This window comes from Eptatretus burgeri, chromosome 4 (assembly GCF_056783735.1).
Source record: "Eptatretus burgeri isolate ZD-2024b chromosome 4, Ebu_testis_v1, whole genome shotgun sequence".
Classification (NCBI taxonomy): Eukaryota; Metazoa; Chordata; class Myxini; order Myxiniformes; family Myxinidae; genus Eptatretus; species Eptatretus burgeri.
Genome location: NC_140964.1, coordinates 35,717,534 through 35,739,165, shown reverse-complemented (window position 1 = coordinate 35,739,165; position 21,632 = coordinate 35,717,534). Strand labels below are relative to the sequence as shown.

Sequence of the window (21,632 nt, the reverse complement as noted above, 5' to 3'; positions counted from 1 at the left end):
TTGGGGGTCATAGTCATCGGTCAAAATTACAAATTTGCCATTATAAATCAAAAAAGGTTAGGAATATGCGTGTTTACTATGGAAGACATATATCAAGTCCTTTATTGGCTTTCATTTGACACCATGATCTTTGACCTTATGTGACCTTGAAAGGTCAAAATCATTTTATGGTCATAACTTCATCAAAATGGTTTAATTGACTTCAAACTAAGACTAAAATATTCCTTATTCTATTCCTTATAATCAACATTCAGGTTAAGGATGTATCAAATTGAAATTTGATCCCCAAAATAACTTTATGCCTTAAATGGGTGGGATTTGTTGTGCCTGGTTTTTTTAGTCTTTGTGCAGTCAGACCTTCCCCTCATGTCTAATGGGTTAACAGGATGAAGTGCATTGTGTGGGTCTAATCGCTAGGTCTAATAATTATATCTCTATCTTCTTTTCAATCCGAATTTCCATCCATCCCTTTCCTTTTACCCATGATACAAATCGAAGCATGCACACATACACGATAACAAACACCCGCGCAGCCCGATGAGAGAATTACCACATGACCAAGCATGATCATGGCGTGCCCTTTCATTCAAATCTGTGCGCAAATTTACAACAGCGTCTCACCTTGCTCAACCGTCGCTCACCAAAAGCTCACCACCTCGAACAACAACATCTGCACACGAGAAAGGTCATCCCGCGCCTCATCACACCTCTGCATCGATAAAGTTCACCACCAAGCAGAGGCGTGCTGCATGGCTCAGGCCGAGTGGTGCGGGGACGAGCCAGGCATGTTAACAGCACCAACCACAGCTCGCTGGGGGTGCCCAGAACTTGCATGTGGGACCAACACAACCCTCGTCCAGTCGCCAGAACACGGCCCAGGAGTTCGGTACAAGGGTCCGGGCCGTGTCGCGCCGGATGTGCAAATGACACCGCTTCCGGCCCCAGGAGCCTGGTAGCGCAGGGCCAGGACCCAATTGGAGAGCAGGATTTGGATGATGGCGCGTCGCTTTGGGTCATCACCCCACCCTTCGCCTGGGGCTTATAAAAGGCGGATCGTGAAGCTGTCTCTCTCTCTCTCTCTCTCTCTCTCTCTCTCTCTCTCTCTCTCTCTCTCTCTCTCTCTCTCTCTCTCTCTCTCTCTCTCTCTCTCTCTCTCTCTCTCTCTCTCTCTCTCTCTCTCTCTCTCTCTCTCTCTCTCTCTCTCTCTCTCTCTCTCTCTCTCTCTCTCTCTCTCTCTCTCTCTCTCTCTCTCTCTCTCTCTCTCTCTCTCTCTCTCTCTCTCTCTCTCTCTCTCTTATACATATATATACATATATGTATATATACATATATGTATATATACATATATGTATATATATGTATATATATATGTATATATATATATGTATATATATATATATATATACATATATCTTCTTCTTCTTTCGGCTAGCTCCCGTTAGGGGTTGCCACAGCGGATCAACCGTCTCCATTTCGCTCTATCCTCCACATCTTCCATTGACACTCCAACCACCCGCATGTCCGCCGTCACCGCATCCACGAACCTCTTCTTTGGCCTTCCTCTTCTCCTCCTGTCTGGCGGCTCCATCTTCAACATCCTTCTTCCAATATACTCCGCTTCCCTCCTGTGCACATGTCCAAACCATCTCAATCTCGCCTCTCTCACTTTGTCTCCAAACCGTCCTACCTGCGCTGTCCCTCTAATATACTCATTCCTTATCCTATCCATCCTCGTCACTCCCAACGAGAATCGCAGCATCTTTAACTCTGCCACCTCCAGCTCCGCTTCCTGTCTCTCTGTTAGCGCCACCGCCTCCAAACCATTCAACATAGCTGGTCTCACTACCGTCTTGTATACTTTCCCCTTCACTCTTGCAGCTACCCTTCTGTCACAAATCACTCCTGCAACTCTTCTACACCCACTTCATCCTGCCTGCACTCTCTTTTTCACTTCTCTACCACACTCTCCGTTACTTTGGACAGTTGATCCCAAGTATTTAAACCCATCCACCTTCCCCACCTCAACTCCTTGCAACCGCACCATACCACCACCCTCCCTCTCATTTACGCACATGTACTCCGTCTTACTCCGACTGACTATCATTCCCCTTCTCTCCAGTGCGTACCTCCACCTCTCGAGGCTCGCCTCAGCCTGCTCCCTACTCTCTCTACAGATCATGATGTCATACGCGAACATCATAGTCCATGGAGACTCCAGTCTGATCTCGTCCGTCAACCTGTCTATCACCATTTTAAACAGGAAAGGGCTCAGAGTTGATCCTTGGTGCAATCCCACTTTTACCTTAAAACGGTCCGTCATTCCTACCGCACACCTCACCGCTGTCACACTCTCCTCATACATATCCTGCACGATCCTCACATACTTCTCCACCACTCCCGACTTCCTCATACAATGCCACAACTCCTCTCTTGGCACCCTATCATAAACTTTCTCTAAATCCACAAACACACAAAGCTGCGGTGAACCAGTTGAAATGGGGCAAAGCTCCAGGGATCTGTGGCATCCATGCTGAACTTCTCAAGGCTGGTGGAAATGCTGCACTCGTGTCATTGCATGCAGTTTTGTGCTCTGCCTGGAACACAGGCATCATCCCAACTGACTGGAAGAGGGGCCTTGTTGTCCCTCTCTGGAAAGGGAAGGGTGATCGCCAAGACTGCAACAACTACCGAGGGGTGACGCTGCTCTCAGTGCCGGGCAAGGTCTTTGCTCGGATAATTCTTGATAGGGTTCGCCACCATCTGCTTGAGCACCAGCGTCCAGAGCAGTCAGGCTTTACACCAAAGAGGTCAACGATTGACCGTATCCTTGCACTTCGTGTCCTTACCGAACGCAGACGAGAGTTTCGGCAGGGGCTGCTTGCAGCCTATGTTGATCTCTGTAAAGCGTTCGATTCAGTGAATCGGGATGTCCTCTGGAGGATTCTTGGTCTTCGTGGGGTGCCACCGAAACTGATCGATCTGATGTCTGAACTCTACTCTGGTACTGAGAGTGCTGTGAAGTGTGGTGGTACCATCTCTGACTTATTTCCAGTTGTTACTGGAGTTAGTCAGGGATGTGTACTTGCCCCCACACTTTTCAGCACTTGTATGGACTGGATTTTTGGGAGGATGTCGGAGAGATCAAGTTGCGGTGCATCGTTTGGCAATGTCAAGATCTCGGACCTTGATTTTGCAGATGATGCAGTCATCTTTGCGGAGACTTTAGACATCCTCTTGGGGGCCCTCGAGGTGCTGAATGAGGAGTCGGAGCCGTTGGGATTAGGGATTTCTTGGGTCAAAACTAAGATCCAGGCTTTCGGTGACATCTTGGATGCTGCTGTCCTGTCTGTGTCTGTTTGTGGTGAGGATGTTGAGGTCGTGGATCGATTCACTTACCTTGGCAGTGATATTCATGTCTCCGCAGGTTGTGAGCCGGAGGTCAATAGACGTCTGGCTCGGGCCTGGGGAGTCATGGATTCACTGGATCATGGGGTGTGGCGCTGCCGGTACCTCTGCGGGAGGACGAAAGTCCGAGTCTTCAGGTCCTTGGTACTTCCAGTCTTGCTCTATGGGTGCGAGACTTGGACTTTGACCAAGGATCTGAGACGGAGACTTAATTCCTTTGGTACCAGGTCTCTTCGAAGAATCCTTGGCTATCGCTGGTTGGATTTTGTGTCCAACGAGCGGTTGCTGAGAGAGACTCGGATGAGATTTGTTACCTGCATAGTCCGTGAGCGTCAGCTGCGGCTGTATGGACATGTGGCTCGTTTTCCTGACGCTGATCCTGCTCACCAGATTCTCTCAGCGAGGGAGTCTCATGAGTGGAGGAGGCCAGTGGGCCGACCACGTGCCTCATGGTTGCAGCAGGTTGACCATCATCTCAAGGAGATGGGGATGGGCCTGGCATCTGCCTGGGGGATGGCCAGACGGAGGCCCCTGGAGTACCGGCGGAAAGTGGACGCAGCGACGCGCTGTTCTGGCACATGCTCCCATACCTGACCTGACACTAAATCCTATTCGTAATTCAATAATGTAAATTCGACTTGCATACTGCTCGATATCAGAAATATTTTAGTGAGGTGACGTGCCAGCGCAGTGCAGCGGACATGTTGCACCGCGGCGAATGAATCACAAGCAAGGACAGCCCATGTCATCGGCCGTATCTCTCCGCGCATAAAATGATGCAATCTCGCTGTCCGGATATGATGAAAACTTGTGTGCAGAACACGCCTTGCGACACATTTATCTGGAGTAGTCCGATAAACATGACGTTCTGTTGCATTTTTATTTATTTTATTCCTACTGTCGTCATGTAGCGCCAGTAGAAAACAATGAAGAAAAGAGGATAATAAAACAAAACTACAGCACATCAGATTTATCGGACGAGTCGGACGGACGATGAATTTATCGGACGAGTCTAGACTCGAGAGTTGACAAGTAACTTGTATTAGCATGCACACAATGTATGTCAATTCGTAAGAGTCCCGAGGCTATGAGGCCGTGTAATAGGACAGATAAATTTGTCTTTCATAGTTGTGCCAACATATTTTTCCCTGTTCATTTATTACAGCATTTTGGCTAAATGTTAACGAATAGCAAGCCAATGGAAGCAGTACCTTAACTTTAGAATGAACCCATGTATGTCGAGTGCAGCCATACCTGGCTTGCATGTATGTGGAATCGTACCTTTCTCAGCAGGCTGGTTTCAACGAACAATTCAATAAGCTGCAAAATGTGGGTGCAGGTTTTTCACATTGTTTGATTTTAAAATTATCTCCTTGCGCCTTGAAATGATGCAATATTAATCTTTTGTATTTTACTTTTATGTCCCTGTAAGTTTCTTTTTTAATGGAAAGGTTCAACAGTCACATTTTATATTTTGTGGACATGGTATAGCCCTTTATTGTGCATACATGTATTGGATTTGTACATGACTACGACAAGGTAGTAAAGGGATAAATAATTGCCTCGTGATTGTTGTGCATACACGGCTCAGAAGCAGAATTTCTTTTCCACGAAACAATCACAGGAATTAATATGATCAGTGAGATAGCAAACACATGTGCACTATGCATGTGTATGTACTTTATACGGCACGCGACATCTCGTCAATCCACTCTGTGCGGTTCTGCAGATGACGTGAAGGCTGCGGTCGTTGAAGACAACGTTTTTCAGGGGCGGGGCATAGCAAGTTGTGAAAAGCACCAGAAATGTTCGAAATATTGGTCTAATTATCCCATTTTTTATTTTAAAAAAGAAACATGGGTGATTTCTTCACTAGGAAGGTCAAGTTAATATATATATATATATATATATATATATATATATATATATATATATATATATATATAAATAACCAGAAAGTTTTGAGTGACATGGGACCTTTAATGGAATAAATGACTCTTGGGACATCTGTATGTTTGAATGCATGTGGTTTCCAGATCCGTAACACAACCCCCCCCCCCCCTTTTTGATAGACCCGACCCGAGTGGTTAATTTACGTGTGGCATGCAGGTTAGGTTTTCCCCTCATACGTTTTACATACGGATCCCTGAGTGCAACATTTTGAATACATGTCCCAAAAATAATTAACCTCGTGCATTGCTTAACTAAACTAACACACTCATTCAGACAACTTAACTGCATTGCTGGCGGTAAACAGACAACAGTTGAGCTAAAATTATGTACATTTCTAATATTTACACTACCCATGGCTCAGGACCTGTGACTTGAGGAGAGAAAACACAACAAGAAGGCAACATTTGTGGATGGTCAGACGTCTTTAGGGCCTTCAAAGGTCCCTTGTTTGTCGTTGAATTCTTCTTCTTCTTTTTCTTTTTTTTTGGCTGCTGAAGGCAACTCACCCTAACACAACAGGCCATACACCCTTTCACAGGCCATTTGAACTGGTTTTTATGCAACAAGATCTCCGGGCTGCTCAGTGCAGTCCCCGGTCCATTTGAACTGGCCTTTATGCAACAAGATCTCCGGGCTGCTCAGTGCAGTCCCCGGTCCATTTGAACTGGCCTTTATGCAACAAGGCGGTATCCGGGCTGCTCAAATGCAGTCCCCGGCAATGCGGCTGCCTGCAGGGCACTCCTTGCAAATAATTTCAGAGATGGTCCTGGAGCACATGGTGAAGGTTGTGACGTGGGAAAGCAAACAAAGGCATGGGTGGGTATGGAGGCAAGGCAAAGGCAGGCAAAGCATGGTATGGCAAACGCAGACCAGGCAAGATGCAGTACAACAGGAGGTTGGCGCACGCAGCTGGCCAGCCTCGGTCTAGTCTCGTGAGGTTGTGGAGGGAGTACGGTGGCGCCGGCTGGTCTGAAAACGGGCTCGGACCTACCCTACGGTCTCCCCCTAACATATCGCCTATGCCTGTCCTTGTCCATACCCACCCCCATTAGCTTGCAACAACAACAACAAAAACAACAACAAAATTTAGACTTTTTATTTTTGTTTATTTTTATTTTTTATAATTACGTGTGTCCCTAGCCCCCTTATCGTCTTTGTTCGGCTAACCTGTCCTGACGTCTATCCCCAATCCATAAGATCCTTTTTGAGGGGATTGAGTAAGAGACTAGTGAATCTGTCTCGACGCCGAATGCAGCCTCAGAATAACTCCCTCAGATTTCATCAATTTCCCAAGATGAGTCCAGCGGCCTACGAACAGCAAAGGGATGGATGGTGCAAAGTGGTACATGTTTCCTATCTATCCTAACATTTTATTAAACTTTAATATATCTCCGGGGATTCTCAACATGCCTGTCTCTTTAAACTATCGGTTTCCAGCAACCTCGATTCCCGTCGCCTGTGTTGGTGTTCGTTATTAATTTGGGCCCAGCCTGCAAATTTTCACTCGTGCTCTTGCACAATTTAATGGCTGGGCAGCGTGGCTCCATTGGCAGGGATACCCATCTGCTGAACTCGATCTTCGGCACCCCCTGGTCGCTGAGGCTGTCTCCGAGCCTACCTATTCCTGATGAACGTGGGGTTGCCCTTCCTGGCATCTTCCCCATCGATGCCAACGTGGCATTTTGGTGCTCCGGGTCCCGTTTCCGTGAGCCACCCTTGCCCATTTCACTAACTCGGTCCCTTGGACCCATGGCCTACTCTGACCGACTACTTCGGTGCCTGGGGTGCCCTCTACACAGTACGCATATTTCCACAGCCACGCTCTCAGCCAGTCAATAGACTCTTGTACCCTTCAAAAGGTTTCGTGCCTTCGTTCGACACCAACAACAAACCGACATCCGTTTTGGTTAATTTAACTAACTCACTAACTAACATCACACTAACCCCGGGTTCCCTTGGGTGGGATTCACTCCTACCCCCAATCATTCGTTCGCACCATGCATTCCACATTCACTCCATTCACACTCGGGCCTGCTGACCCACATTCATTAACCTCCGCCATCGAAGATGGACGGAGGTTACTGTTTTCACCCCTGTCTGTTTGTTTATTTGTTTGTGAACAGTATTCCGGAAAAACTCCTCGACGGATTTCGACGAAACTTGGTGGGGGGATTAGGTATGGTCCAAGGATCATGCCATTAGATTTTGGACTTGGTCCAAAGTCCAATATGGCCGCTATGGCGGCCATTTTGAATAAATATTTGAATTTTTGTTTTTGCATTTCTACATGTTTTAAGTGATTTCCAACCCCCCCCCACTCCAAAAAAAAATTGTTAAAGAAAAAAAAATTTGCAACTTTTTTTTCAACAGTTTCGATTTTTTTTTTTTTTTTGCATTTCTTCATGTAAGAAGTGATTTCCAACAAACAACATGACAAAATTATAATTGCGGCTGATTTTGGAACTTCAGGTGGATATACCCACGTAAAATCAGTTTCTGTCTCAAGGAATCTAGCTCGAGGAATCCAAGGTGATTCTCGTCCCGCTTACAGGGGAATTCGCGCATTGCGTCATCCAAGCCCATCCCTCGGAGCACTGCAGTTTGAGAAGAGAATGGTAGGCTCTTGACAGAGGAGTCTGAAGTGAAGGCCTGCTGGGCCGGTAACTTTGAGCGGTTGTACCAGGCTGATCCCCCAGCTGTCGAGTTGGACGTCAAGGGTGTTACAATCCCTGTTGCTGACCCTCAAATCAACTGTGGTCCACCTTCGCTTATGGAAACACAGGCTGCGGTGAACTGGTTGAAACGGGGCAAAGCTCCAGGGATCTGTGGCATCCATGCTGAACTTCTCAAGGTTGGTGGAAATGCTGCACTCGTGTCATTGCATGCAATTTTGTGCTCTGCCTGGAACACAGGCATCATCCCAACTGATTGGAAGAGGGGCCTTGTTGTTCCTCTCTGGAAAGGGAAGGGTGATCGCCAAGACTGCATCAACTACCGAGGGGTGACGCTGCTCTCAGTGCCGAGCAAGGTCTTTGCTCGGATAATTCTTGATAGGGTTCGCCACCATCTGCTTGAGCACCAGCGTCCAGAACAGTCAGACTTTACACCAAAGACGCCAACGATTGACCGTATCCTTGCTCTTCGTGTCCTCACCGAACGCAGACGAGAGTTTCGGCAGGGGCTGCTTGCAGCTGATGTTGATCTCTGTAAAGCGTTCGATTCAGTGAATCGGGATGCCCTCTGGAGGATTCTTGGTCTTCGTGGGGTGCCACCAAAACTGATCGATCTGATGTCTGAACTCTACTCTGGTACTGAGAGTGCTGTGAAGTGTGGTAGTACCATCTCTGACTTATTTCCAGTTATTACTGCAGTTCGTCAGGGGTGTGTACTGGCCCGCACACTTTTCAGCACTTGTATGGACTGGATTTTAGGAAGGATGTCGGAGAGATCAAGCTGTGATGCATCGTTTGGGAATGTCAAGATCTCGGACCTTGATTTTGCAGATGATGCAGTCATCTTTGCGGAGACTTTAGATATCCTTTTGGCGGCCCTCGAGGTGCTGAGTGAGGAGTCGGAGCCGCTGGGATTACGGGTTTCTTGGGCCAAAACTAAGATCCAGGCTTTCGGTGACATCTTGGATGCTGCTGTCCTGTCTGTGTCTGTTTATGGTGAGGATGTTGAGGTCATGGAGAGATTCACTTACCTTGGCAGTGATATTCATGTCTCTGCTGGCTGTGAGTCAGAGGTCAATAGACGTCTGGGTCGGGCCTGGGGAGTCATGGATTCACTGGATCACGGGGTGTGGCGCTGCCGGTTTCCAGCCTGTGGACCTGTGCGGGAGGACGAAAGTCTGAGTCTTCAGGTCCTTGGTACTTCCAGTCTTGCTCTATGGATGCGAGACTTGGACTCTGACCAAGGATCTGAGACGGAGACTTAATTCCTTTGGTACCAGGTCTCTTCGGAGAATCCTTGGCTACGCTGGTCGGATTTTGTGTCTAACGAGTGGTTGCTGAGAGAGACTCGGATGAGATTTGTTACCTGCATAGTCCGTGAGCGTCAGTTGTGGCTGTATGGACATGTGACTCGTTTTCCTGATGCTGATCCTGCTCACCAGATTCTCTCAGCGGGGGAGTCTCGTGAGTGGAGGAGGCCAGTGGGCCGACCACGTGCCTCGTGGTTGCAGCAGGTTGACCATCATCTCAAGGAGATGGGGATGGGCCTGGCATCTGCCTGGGGGATGGCCAGACGGAGCCCCCTGAAGTACCGGTGGAAAGTGGACGCAACGACGCGCTGTTCTGGCACATGCTCCCATACCTGACCTGACCTGAATCTAGCTAGTTATGACGAATGAATTGAGTGTGTAAAAGTTAAAAGTAAAAGGGAAAGTTGCAAACTATAACTCTGTGAGCACTGTTGACGTCAAATTGAATGAATAGGATATCAGGTTCACTTGAGTGACCTTGCAGTATTGGCGGCGGTGGTTTTGCACTCTACCGAGTGCTCCCCCTCAAGTTCATTCTGTTTCTTTCTTCTCTTTATTTTTTTTTCAACACACTCTAACAACTCCGACCCCCTAACTAATTTGTGCTCCCCATCATCCCTTACTCAAATGCACGTTCCCTTTAACTCTTCGTAGCTAATTTACGTCCCCACTATGTGTTCCATGTCTGTCCATATCTCCAATCCATTTCTAAATTCTAAACTAAAATTCCCACTCACTCGTCCCACCGGGCCCCATGGAGAACTGCCCATGCCCCATGAGGCGGTCCAACTTACGCTAAACTCTTCCAGTAACTAGTGCTCCTTTGCCCACGACGAGGATGTCCGCTACATCCTGGCTGGGGATCGTTTACTCGGGGAAAGGCTCTACTAGCCTTGCGTCGCCGGGGTGGCGGTTTGCAACTTGCTCCTCCCCTTCCGTTGGCCGATAATTTAAAGCGTAACTTCGCCCTGTTGATCGTGCCAAGCGCTCGCTTTCGGGCCATCCCCCAAGTGAGCCACCGTGCGCCGCTCACCTGGCGTTCATGCTGCGCGATCCCCGCAGATGACGTCATTCGCACACGGACTGCTCCGCGTGGCTTACCACGCACACGGGCCTGGCGGTGTCACCATCGGGACTCGCTCCGCGCGCTCCATGAACAGCTCTCGCGGCGAGCAGCACATCGAGTCCCACACACGTGCTCACATGGGGACTCATCCTTTCAAAATTCCCACAATCCAATTCGCCTGCTTTATAGCCATCCACATGGTCTTGTACCAAGCACCGAGCGTTTCGACGCTGGTTCCCGATCACGGAGTCGTACACGCCTGAGCCGTTCGCAAGATATGGAACGGACCTCGCACGCAGTGTCCCGTGGTGCAGGCGTGGTTCCCGAAATAGTTCCGTGCGGCCCATTAGGCTCGCCGTTCCCGTCCGTTACACGACCCATGTCTCCCGTCTGGGTCGGTCCGTGTCCCATCTCCTCACATGCACTCACACATGCCATGTCATTTGCACCACTCACACGTTTTAACACACACTCTGGGACATTCACATCGGGGCTTGTGTAAGCCCAAGAGATCCCAGGGTTTCTACCCCCCAAAAGCTTGGCATGCACTCATTCGCACCATGCACCCGCTCGACCTCGTACAGCCTTACCGGACTCACCTCGTCACGGCCTGCCACGAGGGAGCATACCATCTCCCCTTGTCCCTGTGGGAGGTTAATCTAACCCTCGCATTGGGTCTCAAAACATTCCACCCGCTCAACCTCAATGTCCCCTACCAGTTCTTCTTGTGTGTGCTCCTCTTTAGTTTCGTGCAATTCGTCCCCCTCTTTTGATTTCTGTTTCTCCGTCACCTCTTTCAATTCCTGCGTTTCTTTTATTATTCCCATCATCCCCTGTCTGGGTTTATTCACCTCTCGCCCAACCGTCGTTATCCTATCCGTCACTTCTTCCTTACCCGTTTCCATTGCGGACCAAACACCTTTCACACTCCCTTTTAACTCAATCATTTCCCCACGTACTGTACCGATCTCTTCCGCCATTTCCGGTCCATGGTCTGCATTTCACCCTTCACTTTACCAACTCCGCCTTCATTTCTTCCTGACCCACCTTCAGCGTTTGCATATCACTTCTCTGTTGTTGGTTTTGCAGGTCTATTACCATGTTTTGCATCTCTTCTTTCATTTCTTGCATATTCGCATTCGTGCATTCTTCCATTTTTCGTATATTCACATTCATTTGTTTTTGTAATATAAATTGATTCCCATGTTTTCCATTAATTCTTTCATTCCCTACATAATCCGGCTCATGTCCAATGGCTCTGGTGGAGCTGATCCGCCACGATCGGGTGCGGATCCGTGAGGGATCGTTCGGTCCTTCGTGGGGGAAATTTGATGAAGGGGGCGCTCATGCACCACTGATGTCGCCCCCAATGCTACCTCTGGGTCTGGTCCCAGGGAAAGGTCTTCCTGCCGAGTGTTTTCCTGGGCCATGGATTCTTCCAACATTAATTCAAACCCACCTGCACCAGTCCGTCTTGGTCTGCCATGGTCCGTGCTGAGAATGAAATAAAATTTAAATCCTGCTCTTAATTTGGAGGGAAGGGGGGGGGGTGTTGTCAAGCACACCCGTGGTCCGAATCCCGTGAATTTTTTGTGGACGCGTGGGGTTCGAATCCCACTCCTGACACCAAACTGTTGCGGGCCGGAGGTCCGGTGGCGACAACGACCACCTCCGGCCCGTCCAGTGGCAGGCCGGAGGTTTTGCCATCTTCCCACTTCCACTCGACCTGTCAAACCTGCAGCTCGAAGTCTTCTCTTCACAGTTGAAACTGAGACTTCCTTACTTCGACCAGTGTTAAGCTGTGTTTGAAGCTGCTGTCCTGTGAGCCGCCTATCACGCAAACTGTTGATTCTCAGAAACTTGTCTTCTGAATGTGTTGTGGCTTTGGGTCTGCCAGACCTCTTCCTGTCAGAGTTTCCTCCAGTTTCCAAGTGCCTTTTGATGGTGTAGGAAACTGTACTCACTGACACCTTGGCTTGCTTTGCAATTTCCCTCAAGGAAAGACCGACACTTTTAAGGGTTATAATGCCCTGTCTGTCTTCCTTTGTTAATTGTCTTTTTCTCAACATTATGATAGCAATATACTACTTCCTGCAGTGCAATCTTGTCCAAATAATGCTTCAGAAGGTGGAGCAACACAGTCTGTTCCAACACTGCTTTTATACAGACAGAGGGTTTGTAACTAATCAACAAACGTTGGGACACCTGAAGGAATTCTTTGCATCAACTTTCAAGGCTTAATTTTCTTCCATTGCTGCCCAACAGCTGCAGTTGCTAACCCATTACTTGTTCCCTAAAAAGGGTGTTTTTTAACAACTCTGAAATTTCCATTATTTTTCAGTTTTTGGTAACCTCAACCTTTTTTTTAACCTCTGGCACTTTGCCGCTTCGCTTTGTACCATTTCAGGTTATTCACTGGACTTGAACTACTTAAATTTCAGTAAAAACTGGAAAAATGGGGGTGTTGTAAAGCATTTGACAGGTCGTTTATCCACACACATACTGTATATATATATATATATATATATATATATATATATATATATATATATATATATATATATATATATATATATATATATATATATATATATATATCTGTATGCACTGATGAGCCAAAACATTATGACCACCTGCCTAATATGGTGTTGGTCCTCGGTGTGCCGCCAAGGCAGCGCCGACCCGCCGAGGCATGGACTCTACAAGACCCCTGAAGTTGTCCTATGGTATCTGAAACCAAAACATGAGTAGCAGATCCTTCAAGTCCTCTAAGTTGCGAGGTGGATCAGACTTGTCGGTCCAACACATCCCACTAATGCTCAATCTGATTAAGACATGGAGAATTTGGAGGCCAGGAAACACCTTGAGCACTTCATCATGTTCCACAAACCATTCCCGAACAATGTGTGCAGTGTGACAGGGCGCATTGTCCTGCTGAAAGAGGCCACTGCCATCAGGGAATACCATTGCCATGAAGGGGTGTACCTGGTCTGCAACGATGTTTTGGTAGGTGACACGTGTCAAATTGACGTCCACATGAATGGCTGGTCCCAGGGTTTCCCAGCAGAACATTGCCCAAAGCATCACACTCCCTCCACTGACTTGTCGTCTTCCCACAGTGCATCCTGGTGCCATCACTTCCCCAGGTAAACAGTGCACACAAACACGGCCATCCACGTGATCTAAAAGAAAACGGGACTCATCGGACCAGGTGACCATCTTCCACTGCTCCAACGTCCAGTCCCGACACTCGCGTGCCCATTGTAGGTGCTTTTGACAGTGGACAGGGGTCATAATGGGCACTCTCACCGGACTGCAACTACGCAGTCCCAGACGCAGCAGGGTGCAATGCACTGTGGATTGTGACACATTTCTCCCGTGACCACCATTAAAACTTTCTATGACTTGTGCCACAGTAGACCTTCTGTCGGTTCGAACCAGACGGGATATCCTTCGTTGCCCTCATGCATTGATGAGCCCTGGGCGCCCAACACCCTGTCGCCGGTTTGTGGTTTGTCCCTCTTCGGACCACGGTTGGTAGATACGCACCACTGCTGACTGGGAGCACCCCACAAGCTTTGCTGTTTCAGAGATGTCTGACCCAGTCGGCAGGCCATAACAATTTGGCGCTTGTCAAAGTCGCTCAGGTCTTTACTCCTGCCCATTTCTCCTGCATCCAACACATCAACTTCAAGAACTGACTTCACTTTCTGCCTAATATATCCCATCCCTTTACAGGTGCCATTGCAACAACATAATCAGTCATTCACTTCACCTGTCAATGGTCATTGTGTTTTGGCTCATCAATATATATATATATATATATATATATATATATATATATATATATATGTGTGTGTGTGTGTATGTGTGTGTGTGTGTGTGTGTGTGTGTGTGTGTGTGTGTGTGTGTGTGTGTGTGTCTGTGTGTGTGTGTGCCCGTTTATATGTATCTGTATATACTGTATGTATATATATATATATATATATATATATATATATATATATATATATTTATATCGTTGTATAATTGTATATATATATATATATATATATATATATATATATATATATATATATATATATATATATATATATCGTTGTATAATTGTATATATATATATATATATATATATATATATATATATATATATATATATATATATAAATATATATTTATATCGTTGTATAAATGTATATATATATATATATATATATATATATATATATATATATATATATATATATATTTATATCGTTGTATAAATGTATATATATATATTTATATCGTTGTATAAATGTATATATATATATATATATATATATATATATATATATATATATATATATATATATATATATATATATATATATATATATATATATATATATTTATAAAGATGAATAAATGTGTATATATATTTATTTATATAGATTTACATTGATGTATAAATGTGTATATTAATATTTACATTGATGTATAAATGTGAATGCATGTATATATATATATATATATATATATATATATATATATATATATATATATATATATATATATATATATATATATATATATATATATATATATATATATATATATATATATATATATATATATATATATATATATATATATATATATATATATATATATATATGCATATATATATATATGCATATATATATATATACATATATATGCATATATATATATATATATATATATATATATATATATATATATATATATATATATATGCATATATATATATATATATATATATATATATATATATATATATATATATATATATATATATATTGTTGTGGTTGACGAAATTCACAAACCACCATTCAGGTCCCTTAGGTGAGATATCTCTGTAAGTATATGTGTAGTTAGGCCCAAACCCGTTGTCTAGAGGGAATAAATGTCATTCATGCGGGCTGCGACTCTTCAGGATAGCCGTTTTTCTTTTACTATCTTTATTTTGGACCAGCCGCCATTATTACCACCACCAACCACGTCTCAACAGCCATCACACAACAACCACCAACCACAACGCGGCCATCACAACAACAACCACCAACCACAATGCCGCTTCGCCACAACCGCCACGACCTTTACCGTCACAACTCGCCACCATCGCATCACCGTCATCTCGCGCCACTCGTGGGCACCGATGCTGGGCTCGTGCGGGGCGCGCACCAAGCAGCGTGTTCAAAAACATCACGGACTTTCCGCAGAAAAACGGATCAAAAACGACTCACGCCCACTTTTGTTCCGTCCAATCGGTGAGCGAGGGGCGATTTGGCCCCGCCTCCAGGGCGTTGGAGGGCGGTCGCTATATGCAAATTCATGGATCAAAAAGCATTCACGCCCACTTTTCCTCGGGCCAATGGGGAGCCAGCAAGAGAGGTGAAGGGTCGGAGGCAGAGGGTCAAGGGTAAAAGAGCGAAGCCACGGGGCTTATAAAAACGACTGCGTTCGTCAGTCGAGGGCAGTTCAGTTGGAAGTTGAGTAGGAGTTCAGTTGGAAGTTGAGTAGGAGTTCAGTTGGAAGTTGAGAGTTGAGTGTGCGGAATTCAAGAGAGTCGGCGGTGGAGCTGGAAAGAAGTGGTACTAGTCGGAGTGAAGAGGACGGAGCTGTGGAGAGGTGACGGCGGCGAAGGCGGACGAGGGGGTGCTCGCGTCGGTGCCGGGAGCGGCACAGGGAGAGGCCAGCAACGCGACCGAGGTGGAGGAGGAAACGCTCGCCGCGGGACCTGAGACAGGGTTATATCCTCCTTTCCCCGAGCATCAGCAACCCCCTCCTGTTTCCCCCCGCGCTGAGATAGTGCGACACCAAGGGGGCCCCCTTCCCACCCCCTACCAGACACTGTCCGTTGAGGCACCACCGCTGCTCCGCGTCTCATCATCAGACGGGTAGGCCCGACACGGTCTCGGCCCCAGGCCCGCCTACCCCCTCATCCTGGAGGGTGGTTCTCTTTTCTTTTGCTTTGGGAATATGTGTTGTCGGCGCCGTCTGTGAAGTAAAATTGTATAAGTGTTGCCGTGTGCCCGGTAGTCGGATAGATCTGCATTGTTGCATTTGCTTTTTGTGTAATATTGCATTGTCTTCTTCTTTTACATGTGCTTTTGGTGGAATTGTATATGTGTGCTTTCCGTTCATCACGAAATAAATGTGCTTATTGTTGAACTGTTTTCCCGCTTCGCTTCGTCATTTCTTTCATTGAATCCCCATCTTGCTTCACGTAAAGGGTTGGTCGTGGGCTAAGACGCCCGATAATTAATCGAACCGTCGAGGCCGACGAATAACACCGCTCGGTTATCCCGATAGTACGGAACGGGTCGCTTAAGTGGCCCGTGTCCGAAGTCGACCTGCGGCGAGGTGCGATCGCCCGGTCTACCCTCCGTGTGGGTACTTAGGTAGGTCGAATTTGGCGAGCAACCCTATCCCACGCGGGGGCCGATTGGCACGATCGCGGTGAGACCGAAAGGTCCACCCGTGACTGGTTCCCGGCGTTAGTCCGAGAGGGTCACGACTGGATTGTCCGTCCGGTGGGCGACGTGCCACGATTCGAGTTACGTGGCCGTCAGCACGCCGGCGGGCGCGAATCCGCAACAATATATATATATATATATATATATATATATATATATATATATATATATATATATATATATATATATATATATATATATATATTGCTGTGGGCCGGGGGTCGGTGGCGAGAACGACCGCTCGGTGGGGGAGGTTACGCCGTCACCCACAAGACTCCCCGGAATTGTAGATCGTCGCTCCGGATAATTCCGTGAGCTGGTGGGTCGCTGAACCGACCGTGGACGCCAATATCTCATCTGCGTAGCGTTGCTAATTAACTACGCGATTTCTAATTTACCTAATTAACTACGCGATTTCGACTACCCGGGACATCTTGCTCAAACCGGGTTACTCTACCGACTGCGGTAGTGTTCCAACTACCGACCACCAACTCCGGTTCGGGTGCAGCCGAGCGGAAACTGCCAAAGCCGTGCCGGCTACGATAGACCGATTACCCGGGATGAAACCCCACTTATACTCAGACCCGGACCATGCTGGACCAATGTAAGAAGGGACAGAAACGGACTGGGAACATTTCTAATAAATTTATTAACAATAAAATAAAGACAAGACGACGCGAATATGCAATCAGGGAAATATTTGCAATCAGCAAAAACACTTACTCAGTTCTACTTTCAAGACGGGCCCACACGCAGACACACACACAAAAAGAAAAGAAACCCAGACTTCTTTATTGGACCCTCCAGCCGATGAGAGAGAGACGAGCTGGCGGTCAGAGTCCGGATGGGTACCTGGCCGTCGGAGAAAGGGGGTACTCCATGCTGCGGCACCTGACAATGGTTGTCGGCCTGGTCCCAGTCGCACGTAGGGGACTTGTGGTTTGTGGCGGAGCTCGGGTGGTGAATAGTCAGGGTCGCTCTGCTCTTCCTTGTGGAGGCCCATGAGAGATGCGTTCGCCGCCTCGATGACCCTCTGCTCAACCCTCGTGACAGCAAAATCCAACTAAGAACTCGTAACAGTCCCTCGTAACCACTGTTCGTAACCACTCAAGAACTCCAGCGTAACCCAAAAAAACACAACCCCTCGCAATCCCACCCGTCATTTTTCTAGATCCCCCTCAATAGGGGAGGGGCCTTGGTGAAGCCAACGTCACTGTTCGCCCCGATTGGATAGGGCTTCCATAGGTCCGCCCTTTCTGGGCAGGGTTTCGGCCATACCGGAAAAACCCGTTCACTCCACTGCAGACTCGCTAAAAAGGACCCACCGACAGATTGAATTGGGACGCTGGAGGAAGCGGCAAGGAACGGCTGCAAGACCCTGACTTGGCAAGTCAGAGTGTCTGTGGACAGCGGGTGCGTAGTGAGTGGGTCATGATAGGGAATGGAATGGTTGTTGGAGGGTGCGTTGGATGTAAAGATTTCATAACCTAACTAAAAAGAAGTCGCAACGCACGTTTTTGATTCTCCCATGAGACAAAAGGAAGGGAATCTTACTACACATGTACTTAATGGGATAACTGACTTTTGGGACCTGTATGTTGAATGCAAATGGTTTCCAGATCCATAACAATATATTTATATGGATGAATAATTGTGTATGTGTATATAAATATTTTTCAGTCCCATGCAGTCCTATATATATATATATATATATATATATATATATATATATATATATATATATATATATATATATATATATATATTTATATATATATATATATATATATATATATATATATATATATATATATATATATATATATATATATATATGTTGCAGTCCCATGTTTGCTTGCTTTTATTTTATATATTTTTCCTCCAGATCTTGAAGGACCTCCCAAGGATAGAAGGACGACCCGGAGCTTCACTTCCATTGCTGGACTTCGCCAAGTTAGAGGAAGACCTCAAGGCTGAACACGGGGAAGACGTGACTCCTGAGGATGTGATGTCAGCAGCCATGTATCCAAAAGTGTTCAATGAAATGAAGGAGTTCACAATGCAATTTGGGCCTGTAGATTGTCTCAACACTCGTCTCTTCCTGGAGGGTCCCAAAATAGCTGAGGCTTTTGAGGTGAGATGACAACCATGCATGCTTGTATTCAACAAATTTGGAAGTGATGCTGGAATATGAGCTATTTTAATTTTGTCATTCATCATATTGTTTTTAAAGGTATGTTTTGTCACAAAAAAGAATCCAGAAATCAAACTGCATTGCCGACTTTAAGGGAGAGGTTGACCAAAGATCTTTATGATGATAAGATTTTGTCACGGTGCAAGGTGGAGTTAGAGAGAGGCAAGACCCTTCACATCAAAGCCCTAGCTCTGGGAGATCTCAACAAGAATGGACAGCGTGAAGTGTTCTTTGAACTCAACGGACAGCTTCGCTCTGTGCTTGTTAAAGACTGCACTGCAATGAAGGTCAGAAGTTCTCCAACCCCCCCCCCCCCAACCCTACCACCGTAAGGCATATGTTCACACAAAAGATAATGAGGATGATTGTATGCGACAGAAATAAAACGACAAAGTATCAGTCTTTAGACACAATGAATCGCACATTACAGCCTTCTGTGAGCTTGCAGACACCATTTGTGCAATGCTTTCACTCACTGACCTTGATCATACCAGGGTAAATACTTTCAAATGCAAAGTAACAAAGCATACACAAGTTTCCGTTCTTTATTGGCTGAAGGTTAAAGGCATAAGGTTTGTTTTTGAATATACCCGATTAACCATCGCAGAAGAATCAAATTTACATGGCACAGCTTACTTTATATTGCAAACCAGACACAAATGCTTCGACCATATCTTCACACCGATGTGTGGGCAACTCCCTTTGGTGCAGTACCTTTTTGGGGTGTTCTGAAAGGTCACTGAGATCCATCACCAAATATCAGATTTCCTCTGCTGTCAGTTAGAAATAGGATCTGCAAAAACGCATGTGGTGTATTAACCTCACTCCCCCGGGGCCTTTCGCCTTTAAAGTCGCACCTGAGGCCATACTTGTAAAAAGTCATGAAAGCAGGCTTACAGCTATTTTGATGGTGGCAAGATGGCTTAGTGGTAGCTTTCACATCTCTGAGTTGTATATTTCTGGGCTTGATTCACGTGACGCACATCTGACAGTGAAATTACTGTTTTTCTATATTGTGCTGGCAGGGGGTGCTTCATTGTGAAGCGTGCCTTCTAATTTGCTGGTGAAATGTATAAAATGGCCATAACATCAGTCATATTCTCAATAATTTCTTCTCGTTGATGCACCTGTGTGACCTGTATTACATATATTTCATGTAATTAAGGGCTATCATGTGCAAAGATCGACAAAAACAAAATGCACAACAAAGAGGATCCTCATGGCTGAGAGCTTGGTCCATCACATCAGTGTTACTGATCGTTCTTATAATCCACTTACTTAAACATACATCTTTTTCTTTACTTTATTATAGTGTCAGTTGGAATTTTACCTCTAGTTCTTTCCAACTGGTGATGGTGTGGTATCATATACCACCTGGAGTTCTGACTACAAAACTGTCAGCAAAGGTGTTTCATGGAACCCATAAATCTTGTATTTCTCCGCATTTCCTTGTTACCATTTGTTTTATCGAGTGTTAACAACTCGTTTTTTTCAAAAACTTTGCCAACATAGTTTTTCTCATGGCAATTTTCTCAAGGTACCTCCTGCTCCGCAGAAAATCTGCACATGGCATTGTGGAGAAGCAAATTAACTACGATACAGCTGTCAAGATCTGTCCTAAATAAGCCATTTTTAGATATCAACAAAAATATGATATAATTACATAACCAGAGACCAGCCACTATAAATTGTTTAAATCTAACCTGATAAAAATTACAGACACACACACACACACACACACACACACACACACACACACACACACACACACACACACACACACACACACACACACGCCCATTTTCCTTTAATAGCTGGAACAGCCAATAACCATAGATTTTGTCGAATCTACAGTCACTGTCAATCCATTGCTTCTTGCATCCCATTGCTTATTTCCAAACATGAAACATCTCCTTTATGCACAGTACACATTGTAAGTTTTAGTACACACACACACACACACACACACACACACACACACACACACACACACACACACACACGCACGCACGCACATAATGTGGGAGAATTATGTGCTAAGCCTGTGGGTCACTCAGATGGCAGAGCACTGGTACAGTTCACCAGAGAACCTGGGTTTGATTGCTGGTCTGGGCACATGTTTTTCCCACATATACAAATTAAGTTTGTTTGCCTGTTTAGTTGTAATTATATTGCAGCAAAAGGCTTACCTTGGGTAGCCTTTCATTGTTGCTTTATGCAGCTTCTTCAGCTTGAAGAGCAAGGGAGGAGTCGATTTACTTCCTACCCACCTGTGTTTAATTGATCAGGTGAGAGATAATTGGTTATTCCCGAAAATCACAGGCGAGAGATGTGAGTGGGTCTTCGTTTTTCATTAATATGCTGACTACTTTTGACGTTTGCACGTGGCACATGCTTGGGAACCTTTTTGGTATGCATTTCTGTCTGTGCTGTCACTGATGATTCACCAAAAAGTGATGAAACCGGTCCAACAGCTGAGGGGGTGTGTAGCATTGGGATTTTCATGTGTGTACTATTTGTGAACATCTTTGC

General features: G+C 45.7%; 1 protein-coding gene across 2 annotated transcripts in view; it reads left to right on the top strand.

Moving 5' to 3' along the window:
• PC (pyruvate carboxylase) overlaps positions 1-21,632 on the top strand; it is a 587,030-nt gene that overhangs the window by 539,062 nt on the left and 26,336 nt on the right. For both annotated transcript variants that reach the window (XM_085877423.1, XM_085877424.1), the window contains 2 exons: positions 18,792-19,040; positions 19,247-19,387. In XM_085877423.1, the coding sequence (XP_085733549.1) occupies positions 18,792-19,040; positions 19,247-19,387 (390 nt within the window). The remainder of the gene's footprint in view (positions 1-18,791; positions 19,041-19,246; positions 19,388-21,632) is intronic.